General features: G+C 39.8%; 1 protein-coding gene across 3 annotated transcripts in view; it reads right to left on the minus strand.

The window, feature by feature from the left end:
• Window positions 1–14,344, minus strand: part of SEMA3A (semaphorin 3A) — a 237,311-nt gene that overhangs the window by 164,963 nt on the left and 58,004 nt on the right. Inside the window, exons 1-2 of one of the 3 annotated variants that reach the window (XM_063396992.1) lie at window positions 790–926; window positions 105–302 (exon numbers count right to left, since the gene is read on the minus strand). In XM_063396992.1, coding sequence (XP_063253062.1) covers window positions 105–302; window positions 790–847 — 256 coding nt within the window. In that variant the 5' untranslated portion in view covers window positions 848–926. Of the gene's footprint in view, window positions 1–104; window positions 734–789; window positions 927–14,344 lie in introns of those variants that run through there. The other 2 variants (XM_063396993.1, XM_063396991.1) reach the window with 2 other exon arrangements.

Consider the following 14,344-nt stretch of genomic DNA (forward strand, 5'->3'; position numbering starts at 1 on the left):
AGATACGGAGAAGCAGCGAGGAAGGTGAGGAGGGAGGGAGCGACGGGGCAAGGAGAAAAGAGGTTCGGAGGAAAACCGAGAATAAGAGAGAACAACAGACTTACCTTTATACGATAATTTGAGCCTTGGCACATTATTCTTCACATGCTGGCAGTTGACTCTTCCTGCTAGTAATACTCCCAAGGAAAGCAAGGCAATCCCCCTGAGCCAGCCCATGCTGCAGCAGCCACTGTAGGGTCCCCGCCAGCCGCAGCCGTGGCGCTCTCCGTCCTGCCGGGCGCCGCCGGGGAACTTCAGGCAACCTGGGGAGCGGAGGTAACAGGTGATGGGGGTGGGCTCCGCTCCGCGCCCGCCGCGCCCCGCCGCCGCCGCCGCCGCCCCGGCCCCCCGCTCGCCGCCGCCGCCGCCGGGGCAACTTGGAGCCCCTCTCACGCACACGCCGCGGGCCGGAAAGGGAGGCAGCCCCCGAGCGGCGTGCGGCGGGGGGGCGGCATGCTGCGGGCGGCGGCGGCGGCGCGGGCCGGGGGCAGGGGCCGGGCCGGGCCGGGCCGGGCCGGGGCGGGCCCGCTCCGCTCCCCGCGCGGCGGGCGGGTCCCGGCGGCGGGGGCGGCACACGGCGCTGCCCGCGCTCCCGGAGCGCCTGACAATGGCAGCGCCGGCAGGGGCGACCCCCACCCCCCTTCCCCGGCTGTCACAGCACATGCAAGGAGCTAAAAAAAAAAAAAAAAAAAAAGCAGAGGGAAAAAAAAAAAAGGCAGCACATCGCGGCAGAGATGAGAGAACAGAAACCTCCGCTCCGCCGCGCTTGGGGAAGGCACGGAGCTAGACATTTCACCGGCTGTTTCATGTCATTGTCCAGGTTGTTGGGTTTGGTTTTGCTTGGTTTGGGTTTGTTGGGGTTAGTTTGGTTGGTTGTTCGGGTTCGCTTTTTTGGGTTTTTTTTGGTGTTTTTTTTTTTTTCTTTTTTTTTTTTCTTTTTTTTTTCAAGCCATTTTACAGTTCTCATTAAAAGATGCACGTCCCACTTTAAAAACACCAACAGCACAACACAGCCCACGACGTTGCCACCCACATAAATAACAGCTCTTGCCCATAGCGTAATCCTCTTCGGGTTGTTCCCATTTAAAAACAAGTAACAAAGTCTCCCATCAGCATAACTTTACCGCTGAAGCTTTTAAAGCCTTGTTAGGGAAGGTTGCTCTAACCCTCCCTCCTTCCCCACCTCCAGCACTGCTCCAATTCAGGAAAAGAAATTCCTGGTAAAGCCCACTTCAACAATCCGTTCAAGACATGGACAGGTCTGTAGGGGCTCATAAATTACCCAGGAGTATTCTCTGAAGTGTTCTTACAAGTTGAAACCAGGTTCCAAACCTTCCAATTTCTAAGAATGTGTGTTTATTATAATATATTTTTGTTCAATGGAACTAGATAAAGAATTTTGTTTGTTTGTTTGTTTGTTTAGACAAAAGGACACACGAAATCCCCGGAGGTCTTTAAAGATGTGTAAATACGAACATATAAGCAAACTCAAGCTCTCCCACATATCTGAACAAACCCCTTTGAGTGAGTGATGGTTTATTAAAATCTCCATGCTGTGCTGAATATCAATGTAATGTGTATTTTGGAATGTAATGTCTTACGTAGATATGTACCCTGTGTTACACTCCTAATGCAGTATTGACAGGAGCGCTGGCAATCGACCTTTGTAAAACACTCACATTGTCAAAGAAGTGTGATGACCCCTCTGTATTTCATTCTGTGGTTTTCCAGAGCATGAGAGTGCTTTATGGTGACAGAGTCTATGGCATTCCAGTGAGAGTCTTTTCCTTCCTTTTACCACTGTTTACTGTGGTTTAAAAACCAGTTATCTAGTCCCTCTGATGGTGACCACACTACACACTGAATTACACAAACCCAGAATCTCTCCTCTGTGTTCAGACCTAGCTACTAAATCAGCATTCAGGAAATAGTTTTCAATTTAGAAGTGAAGTTCATAGTTGAAAAAGCGGGTGTCAGTATGGTTCTAATTAAAATGTAAAGACTCGTGCAGAACAAGGCTTGGTACTATGGTAAAACAAGGGCTAAAATTCTGTCATTGCTGCTTTCATTGCTTGATATTCACACACCAGTGGAAAAGAAGGGGCTTTTTCCCTCTCCTTTTTAACAAATTCTTCTGCTTCCTGAGCTTAATTCATTAATCCCGTGGCATTGTATCTGCCAGATTCAGCAATTCTATTGATCAGCAGCATTGTTAAGAAAAGAAAATAAAAAAATAATGTTGATTTTGGTCATTCCCACACTTGTTATCCTGAGCATTTTCATGCTCCAGGCAGTGGATTAGAGCTCCAAAATGACAAGAGACGCCTGTCTGTTTTCCATGGATTACTTGCTACAGACATTCACTCTGCAAAGGAATTCATGTCACTTTGAGATTATTTGGAGAATTGGCCTAATGAATTATCCTTTTGTATTGAGCAAACAATTAGAAACAAAACACAAAAGATGCACCATATTCAGGACTTTATAAAGCACATCATTTTACAATGATGTTGTTACACTCAATTTACTTCTAGTTGCATAAAGAAGGCACAGCTACTTCTTTTTTTTTTCTTATAAGATAGCACAAAGCTAAAAACCTATCTTTCTCATGTAGAATGAAAGTGTAACACTCCAGACGATTTTACATCAATCAAATGAACCACATCCACAGTCAATATATATTTTCCCCAGAAAACATAAGGATTAGATATAATGAGTACTAACTCATCCAAGATTGCATCTGAGAACTATAATATAGCATTATATAACGAGAGATGAGAGAGACTTTTTTTATCCTTCATGTGAGAGACCACTCACTTTTTGCCTTCCTGTGTGGGATATGACAGTCCAAAGACATAGAAAAGGGTAAAACCTGATCCTTCTGCTATTTAGCTCTAAGTAGTGCTAATCAGCTAGTCAGGAGAGCATATGCTACACCCCCTTATAAGGAGAGGGGCAATGGCAGCACTTCAGTGGTGCTTGAAGAGGCTTTATATCTCAAAGGCACCCATTGCCATATGGTGCTTCTGCCAAGGCAAAGCTGGGCTCTGCTTGGAAGGAATCATTTGGCCAATGCTCTTACAGCCAGTGCCAGAAACGTCAACTCTGGAAATTTAGGGTGGGCAACAACTCACTTTCAAATAACAATCTATTCACCTTTTTTCTTTGGTCTTTTGAAAGAGATCTAGCTGCTGAATTTAGAGAGAGGCAGAAACGTAAAATCCAAACTTTCTCAGTTCTTCAGATAATACCCTTATTGCCTGAAGGAATGAAGACCACAGTTATTAGCTTAATGAATTTTTCCATTATTGGGAAACAAGTTCAAAAGAAATAACTATTCTTCTGCATCTTTTCTCATATTTGTTGCAGATTTTATTTTCTGTAATGGTATTTATAAGACATTCTATATAGTGTTTTATGTTTCAAACCCCAGATAGGCCCTTGTGGGCTCTGTTTAACATTTCTGCTCTCGGGCTGTGTTGCATTATGATTTGGAGGGGTTTTTATGCCACCTTCCAATATGTGCAGCAACTTCACTTTTCTCACAAAAAGGTTTGCTTGGATGGTTCTGGGCTTTCACTGTTGACCATCCATGCAGAATTACTCTAACAATCGCTTGCAAGTTGGCATCGTTTGGTGCTTCTCATTACTCAGAAATAGTATTACTTGACTCATGATTACTTCAAACCCTGCTGCTTGCTGTGATTTTTATGCTTAGAAGCTCTTGAAAGCTTAACTGCTCTAAGAAAGTCGTTAGTGTGCTTTAGAAATGTACTTCTGTTTTCAGGATTGTTTCCTGTGTTTTGGATGAGTCATTACTTGTTTATATGGATGTGATCAGGTCCTTCTCAAAACTACGCAGGAATTACCAAAATCCGGTTTTGACACTTGGTACTAATCCAGTAATCTTTGAGACAAAGATTTCTTGGGTCGAGTGTGCAATTTCTGGCTAAAATCAGAGAAAAAAAAAACCCAAAACTTTTCATTCTGGATCTGATTGCTGAGAACCTCCTTAGGGAGCACACTCATGCAGGAAATGTGAAATCTTAACTCAGCTACACACCCTGCTATTTTTGTCTGTAGCAGGTGAATTGCGTGATAAGCAGAATGTTTACAGTTCTGCAAAGGGTCCCTTGAAATTCTCCAGTTGTAGATATAATGATACTCTGAAAGTGCTTTCAAATAACTGCATCATTATTGGTCCAGAAGGAGGCTTAGTCTAGAAAACAATTTTAAGTACATTTTTCATGTAATGTGTGAGAGGCTCAGAATGCAGTGTCACAACCTAATCACTTCAGAAGCAAATCTCCTGTAAGACTGTCCAGACATCATCTACTGCATTTTACCCTTATATCACAGGCTGCCACTCTTATTGTGGGAACATACTAGAAACATGGTGAAAGAGAATATCTAGAAATAATCCTTTGGGGCATATGAAAGTGGTTGTTTTTCACACAGTGGCAGTTCATGCACCTGCTAATGGAGTAAAGAGGATCATCAAATGGCACTGGGGAAAAGCAACAATGCAGAGGAACTTTGAATGTTGGCCTCTCTCCTGAAGGAAACATGTCATGAAGCTCTACCTCTACAGTTCAAGTCCTTTACCTGTGTAAGACAGGAATCTAAACCTGGAGTCTGTTTAAAAAATAAAGCTTATTGCTGACACAGTTGTTCTCTTTTTCTCATGGAAGAAAAAAAAAAAAAAAAAAAAGGGAAACCTATAAAAGGCCTATACAAGGAAGAAAAATGCTTCTGATAGCCAGACCTGCTGAACTGGATATCAGCTATTATTTTTACAGTGTTGATGATTATCACATTAGCTCAAGCGGTTAGAAGTATTTGTTTACACCTGCTTTTTAGGGGATTTAAAATTCTGTCGAGTGCCACTTTTTGAGTTCTGAAGCAATCACAGAGCAAAGTTATTTAAAAATGCAGCAGCAAAAAGAGATGTGCAGGTGTAGAGTTTAAAATTTTGTCAAACTGGAGTTGCCAAAATCACAGGCTTGCATTTAGATCTGGAAATATTCTTGCTTTTGGAAGTCTAGACATGTCTTTTCCCAGCTCTCCCTTGGGCTACGTTGCATTTGGTAGCCTTATTCAAATCTCCTGAATCTACATAAATCCATACCATTTCTTATAATTGAATGTGATTGGGTTGCTAACCACACCAGTCAGTGTCTGCTTTCTCTCAACAACACTGCATCTTACCATCTTGTCACAATCAACTTTTCCTTCATTTCTCAGGACTAATGAGACTGTACTCTGTGTGATGCTAGTCCTTTTGGCAGCATTATGGGATCTGTATCAGTATGATGTGTTTTATTCACAATGCATTCAGGTCTATTAAACACCTCATTAAATTCTTCAAAAATTTTCTTTGCATCCTGTTCTGTAGACAGGTTACATGCCTGTCTGAACAGCAACATTTTCAGATTGCTCTTCAAACCTAAAGTTTTTTCTGTTCCCTTGGCTTCTGCTGCCTGATATTCATCTCAGACACAGATGTACAGCACCTGTGATACCCAGAGCTATGGCAAGAAATTCACCTTAACAGCTCAGTGCCAGGCATGTGACTTTAATAAGAGTTACAAAAAGTTAATTTTCCCCAATTCCTGGTATGGGTCAGTAGCTTCTGTTTTCAATGGATTAACTCCAGGGTACTCATGCAAATTGAATAAAACTTCCAAGTCTTTTAACTTCCAAGCACAGACACTTCTGTCCCTCTAATTTCCTATGTTTATTGGCTGTTGGGCCTTTGCTGAGGAAATACTGGACATATGTTTTTTTTACAGGAGATGAGGGAAATGCAGAGAAATATTTGATGTTCTAATTCTTCAGAAAAAAAAAAGCCAATTCAAGCAAGCAAAATTGAGGGGAAGGGAAAAGGGAAAGGAAAAACCAAAGGAACAGCAGCTTGCTGGGGGAAGTCTAATCAAGCTGGAAGGTCTCCTCCCAAATGACCAGATGCAGAATCACTTCCTCCTCTGTCCCAACAGATTTAATGATAGGTGGATCTCTGAAAAGAGAGATTATAAACCAGTTCTGTCCTTTTCTCCACTACTGGCTGTAGAGACAACTTGCAAGGTCTATTACACACACATTCAGCTACTTTGGCCTTCAAATCCAATTCTGGCTTTTATCACTTACTTTCTTTCCAAATTGGAACAGCTGACGACACATAAAATATTTTCCTGAAGAAAAATCCCAACAAACCACTATGATCAGAAAAATAAGACGTAGATCAGGTCAGGATTTTCTGCTTGTCTTTGAAAGTTATCTTATGTTCTGATTTGCATCTTCAGGCCCCTGTGTACCTTTCAAGGCCTGATCCTAAGGGATTTCCTCAAGGCTGCACACTGAGACGTTAGCGCGACAAGAAATCGATGCCGCATTTCTCGCGTACCATATCAACAGCCACATCCTTACCTCTTCATTTGTCATAGCGTGCAAGTCATTCCTGTCAGCCCTAAAAGTCCCTCCTTATCACTCCGTATACAGAAAATCCCCTGTTCTATTGTACCTGGGATCCATCAGGGCCAACCTTTTGGCCCTATGTAATTTTGCTTAGTAACATTTCGTGCCAACTGTCAAAGGCTTGAAAGACACAATGCTATCTTTTGTGCCACACATTCATCACAGGCTTTTAAGTAGTCCAGGTGAATTGCAGCAAACCACAAACTGAAAGCGTGTGCAGCATTTGTTATGATCATAATTCTTTTCTGGACCTTTCTTCTATTTTTTTTTCTACTTGAGCTTAGTGGTTCATTAGTATATAAGAAAGATTCAAAGCCAACAAAAATGTTGGGTCATTTTCATATATATTCTACCAACTGTCATCTTCATATATATTCCCTATTTGACTTTCTAGACTGGAAAACTTTTTAATGGAGATGCTTTTTTACATAGACTAACTACAAGTCAGATTCTGTTGAATCTGTGTGGGTGCAAATTGTCTTTGGAAGATCAAACAATATCACGCAAACATAGGGGCTAAAAAGTCAGTTTATGGCTGCTGATTCCAAAACTGATAGGTATTTAATCACTGCTCAGATAGCCTGTGGAAACTGGGAATGGTAAGTAAACTGTGATAGCTTAGGAAAACTTGCTTGAGCTTTCAATAATTTGACCTCTGGGAATGCCTTTAGAGTCAGCAATATGTACAAATGTGTGCTAGAAGAGCAGAGAGGGGAATTCAAAGAAAAGCAAGCTCTAAGAAAGCATTAACTAACTCTCTCTTTCCCTTTCTGAATCCCCAGTGAATAGAGATTTCAGCAGGGGAGGGGAACTTTATCCCTTCTCTAGATTGTATTTGTAACTGTTTCAGAAAATCTTTACAATACATTATTTTTCTATTTGCTGACATCAGACTTCATGATATTTTAGGTAGGTAAATATGGACATTGGAAAGAAAGATTCCTTCTCTCTCCTGAAGTGTTGAAATCCAAAACAAAGTTAGGATAGAGCTGAACTAGTCAGCAACATAAATCTTGTTTGTGGAAATCCAAACATAGGTTGGACATATGCACATAAATATACCATTAGAACAATTTTCTAGGAAAATAACTGGAAACCCAACTTGGTTTCTGTTTCTCAGGAATTCTAGAAATACTTCAAATACTTTGGTACTGTGACAATTGTATGTGCACAGAGAGAATAACTACAAAGAGCATCAGGTAGTAAAACAAACATCCCTGACTCTACAATGAGGATTTTCACACCAGTACTTAGTCCTGGAGAAAGTGTAGTCAAACCCAGGTCTGAACAGTTGCAATCCCCCTTCCCTCTTTTCTCTCTAGGCAGGATATGAAGCTGCTCAGAACTCCCTGGAGCATCTCACCCTGTGACTGGGGACAGACAGTAGTGGCAGAGGTGTAAAAGTGGCAAAGGAAAGGGAACATATGGCCAGATGCAGGGAGGAGCACTGCACCAAGCCAGCCTGACACCTTGTTGGAGATTGTATGATAATGGAGACCTACTGACACTGTGTAACTTCTTTTTGCTCTCTCAGAGCCTTCTCTGTTCCCTGTAACTGAGGGGAAGGAAAGACAAAGATGCTGGTAATGTCAGTAAATATTTCCCACAACAGTGGAAATTCTTAATTCTGAACCAGAACTAGCTACTTAGCAACACCCTAGTGACTTGTGATCAGACTAGGAAGGAAAAAAAAATATACTAATAAGCTAGTTTCTCTGTGCATGCAAAGTAGTTTAATTAAAAGATACATTATACTGGAATAGTCCTGGAAAAAGGCTGGACTCATATAGGTACTATGTATCTATATATATACACATAAAGACAATACATGCTCTATATTGGTAGCAGAACATAATTAGCATAATTAGCCATTTTCATTTCCCCTGGCATTTTACAAAATCTCACAGATTAATCCCTCAGGTTTTCTTTTTTTCTGGTTTTTTTTTTTTTTTTATTTCTGTTTAAATCTTATCATGCACTAGTTTTACGAATCTCTCAGCTAAATTCTTATATATCTTAATTATTTCTTAAAATTTTACCTATCAATATTTTAAATTATAAATGTGTCTATAAAGGTTGTTTTTCTTCTTTTTTTTAATTTTATTTTTTTAATGCTTGTCTCTACTTTCAAGTGAAACAGAACAAAAATATGTTCATAAAGACCAAAATTCCATTGTTTATACTGATCAGCACAGACTAGGCAGTGAGGGGGAAAAAATCGAGGCATCTGTTGAATACAAATGAAGGCAGCAGGTTGGTGTGTGAGTTCTTAATCTCTGAAGTTACTTGTCATTTGCTTTAATGACTGAAACCTCCCTCTGCTTCTCTTCCCCTCCACCACAGGACAAAGTTAAGGAAAACACTGTCACTCCAGGAAGGTTACTTTACATGAAACTGCAAAATGTGATGCATGCAAAAACTCAGTCTTTACCCATTTGCAGCAATGTTCTACGTCAGACTTAAGTTTGCCAATGACAATTTTGTTCTGAACACACCCTTTTAGCTGCTGATAAAGAGCCTTGAAACTACTTCTGTGATGTGGCTATCAGGGAACAGTGTGCCCGAGCCTAGAATTAGTGTACTTGAAGTTTTATTGTGGTGGCAGACCTAACTGTTAGGAGAGCTGCCTTGTGCCCAAAAGGTCTTTTTCATGCTTCAGCAACAGGGGCTTTCACAATAAATTGTGAAATTTGGAAGGATAGCAGGAAAAAAAACCAGCACTCCATACTTCAAATTAATCTTGCTTCCCATTTTTCTTCCAAAGTGTTGAACGATACATGACATCATGTGATGTGTGGTAATTCTGCTGTCTCTATTTTGAAGGGAATAAATGGGTTCTATTTCTGAGAAAATGTATTAAAGCCAAATTTTACTGTCAGTTACCCTGATGTCAGTCCCTAGCAAAACAATTCAAATGCAGTTCCTCTGGATTCACACTGATGTAATGGAGAGCAGAGTGTGGTGCTTGAAAAAGCAGCTGTCACCTTATGGAAAACTTATGAAATATCTTATTTGGAAACAAGCACTCTTCTGTGCAGTTTATTTCCCTGTATTTTTTTTCTTCTGGTCATTTTTTCTGAAGACAGTGTTTTAAAACAGAATCACTGTTGTTTCCTAAGAATTTATCTGCTTCTGCACTTATTCCCCACCTGACATCATAATCCTCTGGTTGTGATATAATAATCATTTTTACAATGACCTATTGTGATTCCACAAGCTGGGATTAAAATCTGATCCAAAAAATGCCTTTTACTCTGATATCTTACATAACGTCATATCAAATTTTGTCTCAAGAGATAGTAACTTCAACCAAGTGACATCAATTAAGTTTTCATACAAGGGAGTGGTACACTTGGTATAACTCCCTAGACATAAATTCCTCCAGATTTTACAGTTTTATGATTTGACCTTTAAAATATTTCCACTTTCTGCCCAATGCTTGGTGATACAAGTCTAATGATTTTGTTGAAGAAGAAAACATTACATATATAGTTCAGTCCAGTCTCCCACAGGAGTTAAAACTTGCAACAAACAGAAGCTTAAGGAAAGGAAAATCAAATGCAAATATATTTCTCATGAATTGCTCAATGAATTTCAGATACCATAATGATTTATGTGAATAACTTGAAAAGCAACATCCTTCTTGACAAGTGCTGAGTGAGTACCCATCTAAAGTTTGCAGTCTTATGTTTGAGGATACAGTTTCATCCTTTATTTTTGCTCTGAAATTCAGTGGTTTCTCTGTTCATCCTACCGTCTTTGGCAGCTTTAACTGGAGTTATTCATGGGTTTCAAATTACGCACATGGTTTGCTGGATCTGTGCCCATGTGTGTTGAAATTTTGTAAAGAGTAGGACAGATAGCACAATCCAGAATCAAGGAGAGCCAAGTTTTCTTCTCTAGAGCACTTCGAACTTCAAGAAAGGACCTCTGGGAAAAATAGGTATCTAGGGAAGCTGGTTATCAGATGCTGCATAAACTAAACCTTACCTTCTTGACACCTGATAGCACTTGAAAATTAAAGGTTGTGCTTAAACTTAAGCCTACTGTCTAGCTCAGCTGGATCCAGGACCAAGATTTCTAGAATCTCAAAGTTTCATGTTTAAGCAGACCTTTATAATGAGATTTGAACTGTAAATTATTTTTAACAAATATTAAACTCTGATTTCTTTAAAGGATTGGATTTCAATGACTTCTTCTGTAACATATATTTCTAAGGAAATTACTTCCTTAATTTAAATATTCTGCTTTGTATAAGACACTAAACATACAAATGAGCACATGAAAGAAGTAAACTAATACTTTGATAATAGTTTCTACTACAGTTGTTATTTTTAAGTTGTAATTTCTCATTAAAGATCTCAGAAGTTTCCGGCCTTCCACAAGTTTTATCTTGCAAAATCAGGAGAACTCTGGCTTGTGAAGGAATTATTTTCTTCTTGGTAAGATGTCCTGCTATGGTAAAATTATCCATCTGGAGTGCCCAGCTATAGAACTGTTAAAGTAAATTTCTGCGTGCTATCATCTCCATAAAAGCCGTGTGCACACAAGATGTGTCTCACAGACCAGAAGATGGATCTCTGATGACATGAATTAGTACATAGCATGTGTTGCTTTGGAAAACTTTGTTTCATATTGAACACTGGTTGATGATACTCTCCAGTAATATCACACTACAAAACTGATTATAAAAATACCACAACCACATTATGGATATTCTGTTTGCCACACCAATGCCATACCATGCAAATCCATCCTAGATTTATTGACCGCAAATTATTGTATATGTGAAATAAATGAGTTGGAGAAAGGAGCATATCTTTATGGCTTTCAGCACATCTCCAGTGGAATCAGCATGAAAAATGTAAAAGCTATTTCACTAATCTCTTCCAACATTTTGTATCTGAAACAGCCACTGCCTCAAAAGCTGTATTTCTTCACTGATCACGTTTTTAAGGCTCCTGAGACAAAGGCTTCGAAGTATAGTTTAGGATAGAGATTAAGTTGTTCACTTGTTATGTATTTCCTTTTTTTTTTTTTTTTTTTAACATATTATATAGCTTAATTACTGGAAAGGCGAAGTTTGAGATGGTTACTGTTGTTATTGCATGAAATTGATCTGGGCTCCAGCCAAACTCTAGTCTCATTCTTGTTAAGGCGGAGACATTCAGATGAAAATTAAGATCCTTCTAATGGAATACACTGAAGGATTAAATTACAAGTGGCAGGACACATTACCTTATTTATCTAGTTGTGCTTGCGTGATTTGCTGGACCAGCCATTATGACAAATGTTCCTTACGCAATCTATTTTCAAGACTCTTTCCATTAAAAGTAACATGATTGAGTACACTGCTTTGCTCATAGTTGAGATATGCTCCAATGTTTATATCAAACCAATTTAACTGTGTTGTTTTAAAGCAATAAAAGTGGTTCTGTAATTGCCACATGTTCTTCTCTGCCACTTTCAAGTCTGGAAACTGGGAAATATTTTGCTAGTTTCTGTGCACGCTCTTTCCTCCTGACACATTTTACCTTAATTTTATCTTGTGCTGATATGTGTTATAAAACATTCTAGATCTTTTGTGTATGTGCGATCTAGAAAAGATCTTATCCTTTCCTAACATTTGGAATAAAGATACCTAAAGTGATACTATTATTGTTACTGTTACTGTTATTTCAAGCAGTTTTCTTGCTTAGTATTATAATGGTTGTCCCTACCATGTTACAGGTAAAAATCCCTGAGCAGCTACATTAAAACAATGTAGTTGCTGACCATCACATCATTAACATCCTCTTGCTGGCAGCTGAGAAATGTATTACATAGGTCCCCTTGACACATCTGCTCTTGTGCAATATATACCATCATCTTCAAAAGTATGTATTAATTCTGAGTGACTCCATCTGAACCAAATTAAAATATCCTGAATTTGGAATAATGGGTGTCCTAAAAACCGTTTTTCATAGAATGTTACATTTGGAGCCAAATAAAGTTAGCTACTATTTCTGGAAACTTTCTGGAAAGCATTAATTGTGGGTTTAAATTTGGGGAATTAAGCTATTTAGAATTCTGTCCTATGGAGTCTCTGTATGCAGGCAGACAAATAAGAAAGATTCTTCTTTTCAATATCTAAAATTACAAGAAATATATTTCTCTGTGGCCTTTTGGTACCTTCTGTGTAAACCTTTCCTTTACATTCATAAGTTTCCTTGTGTGGGGTTTGTGAGACCCCACCTGGAGTGATGCATCCAGCTCTGGGGCCCTCAGCACAAGAAGGACTCAGACTTGTTGGAGCAGGTTCAGATGAAGGCCATAAAGATGATTAGGGTGATGGAGCACCTCTCCTAAGTGGAAAGGCTGGGAGAAATTGGGATTGTTCAGTCTGGAAAAGTTAAAGGCTACAGGGAGACATTATTGCAGCCTTTTGGAACATAAAGGGGCTGGAAAGGGGCTTGTCACAAGGGTGTGTGGTGAAAGGACAAAGAGGGATGGCTTTAAACTGAAAGAGAATAGATTCAGCTTGGATATTAGAAAGAAATTCTTTAGGATGACAGTGGTCAGGCAGTGGAACAAGTTGCCCACAGAAGTTTTCAGATCCCTTCAAGGTAAGGTTGAATTGTGCTTTGAGCAACCTGATGGAAGAGGTCCCTGCCCACAGCAGGTGGGTTGGAGCTAGGTGATCTTTTAGGTCCCTCCCAACCCAAACCATTCTATGATTCTATAATTCATGCAAGCTAGAGCACCAAAGGTCTATTTAAAGCTAATTTGAAGTTAAAGCAAGACATGGAAAGATTTAGGGCATGGAGTTACCTTCAAGGCCATCAGGAGTATTTTCGTGGTGTAGCAAGCTCCTTTGAACACCAAGCTTTAATGGGACTAATATTACCTGCCTAGGAACAGCTCTGGGTATATGGAAACAGCCTGGGGAGTAGAACAGGTAGCTTAGTTCATGGATAGTTATATATGGGGGATTTTTCTGCCATATGGAACATCTTAAGGCTTAATGTTTTGAGGCTTAGGCTGTAGGGCTGAGGTACAGTGCTGTGTGACTGTGAGTTGTTATGGATCATCTGACCATGTGAACACAGCCTGTCTTAGTTCATGGTAAAAACGCTCATACCTCTGCCACCAATGCAAAAAACACTTCTTTTGCCTGCATGCACAGTAAGTATTCACTGCTGAAGCCTTGTTCTTGTCAATGCAGCACAGTGCAGAAGCAATTTACCCATCACTGAGGAGTCTAGTTGGAAATCTCATCAGAAGCCGAAGGGAAGATGATGCATAAAGGAATTGATAAAAATCCCCAAAACATAGCTTTCTAAGTTCAGAGACCAAGTGATGGGAAAAGAAATTGAAGCACTTTCTGGAGAATGTTGTGGTTGGTTATGGCATCAAGCTGATATTTGTACTATATCCTGCATATTCTCTAAGAGAAATAAGTCTGAAAGAGACAGGTGATGGGAAAAACAGAGATGAAGAAGTTCTCCCATGATATGATATAAACTCAAACCAACGTGAGTATTCTATATATTGGTACATCTTGTGTCTCTGAGAACTCTGAAGTTGATGGAAGAAAGCACAATGTGAGGACACATACCTGTAAAGGAGAGGGCTGCTGTTGATACTGTGCTTTGTATATGAGGAAAAAAAGAGAGAAAGAGGGCATACTTTTTTTATCAGCTGCCATATTATTTTGCAGACAACCTGTGTTTGTGGGCCATACTGGACTCCAAACTCTGCTTCTGTCCCTGTCAAGAGCCCAGCTTTAGCCAGTGAAGACCTGACAGCAGATATCTACAATCATATAACAGTAAATGGAAGGCTTTGAACT

The sequence above is a fragment of the Prinia subflava genome, chromosome 4 (genome assembly GCF_021018805.1).
Source record: "Prinia subflava isolate CZ2003 ecotype Zambia chromosome 4, Cam_Psub_1.2, whole genome shotgun sequence".
NCBI lineage: Eukaryota > Metazoa > Chordata > Aves > Passeriformes > Cisticolidae > Prinia > Prinia subflava.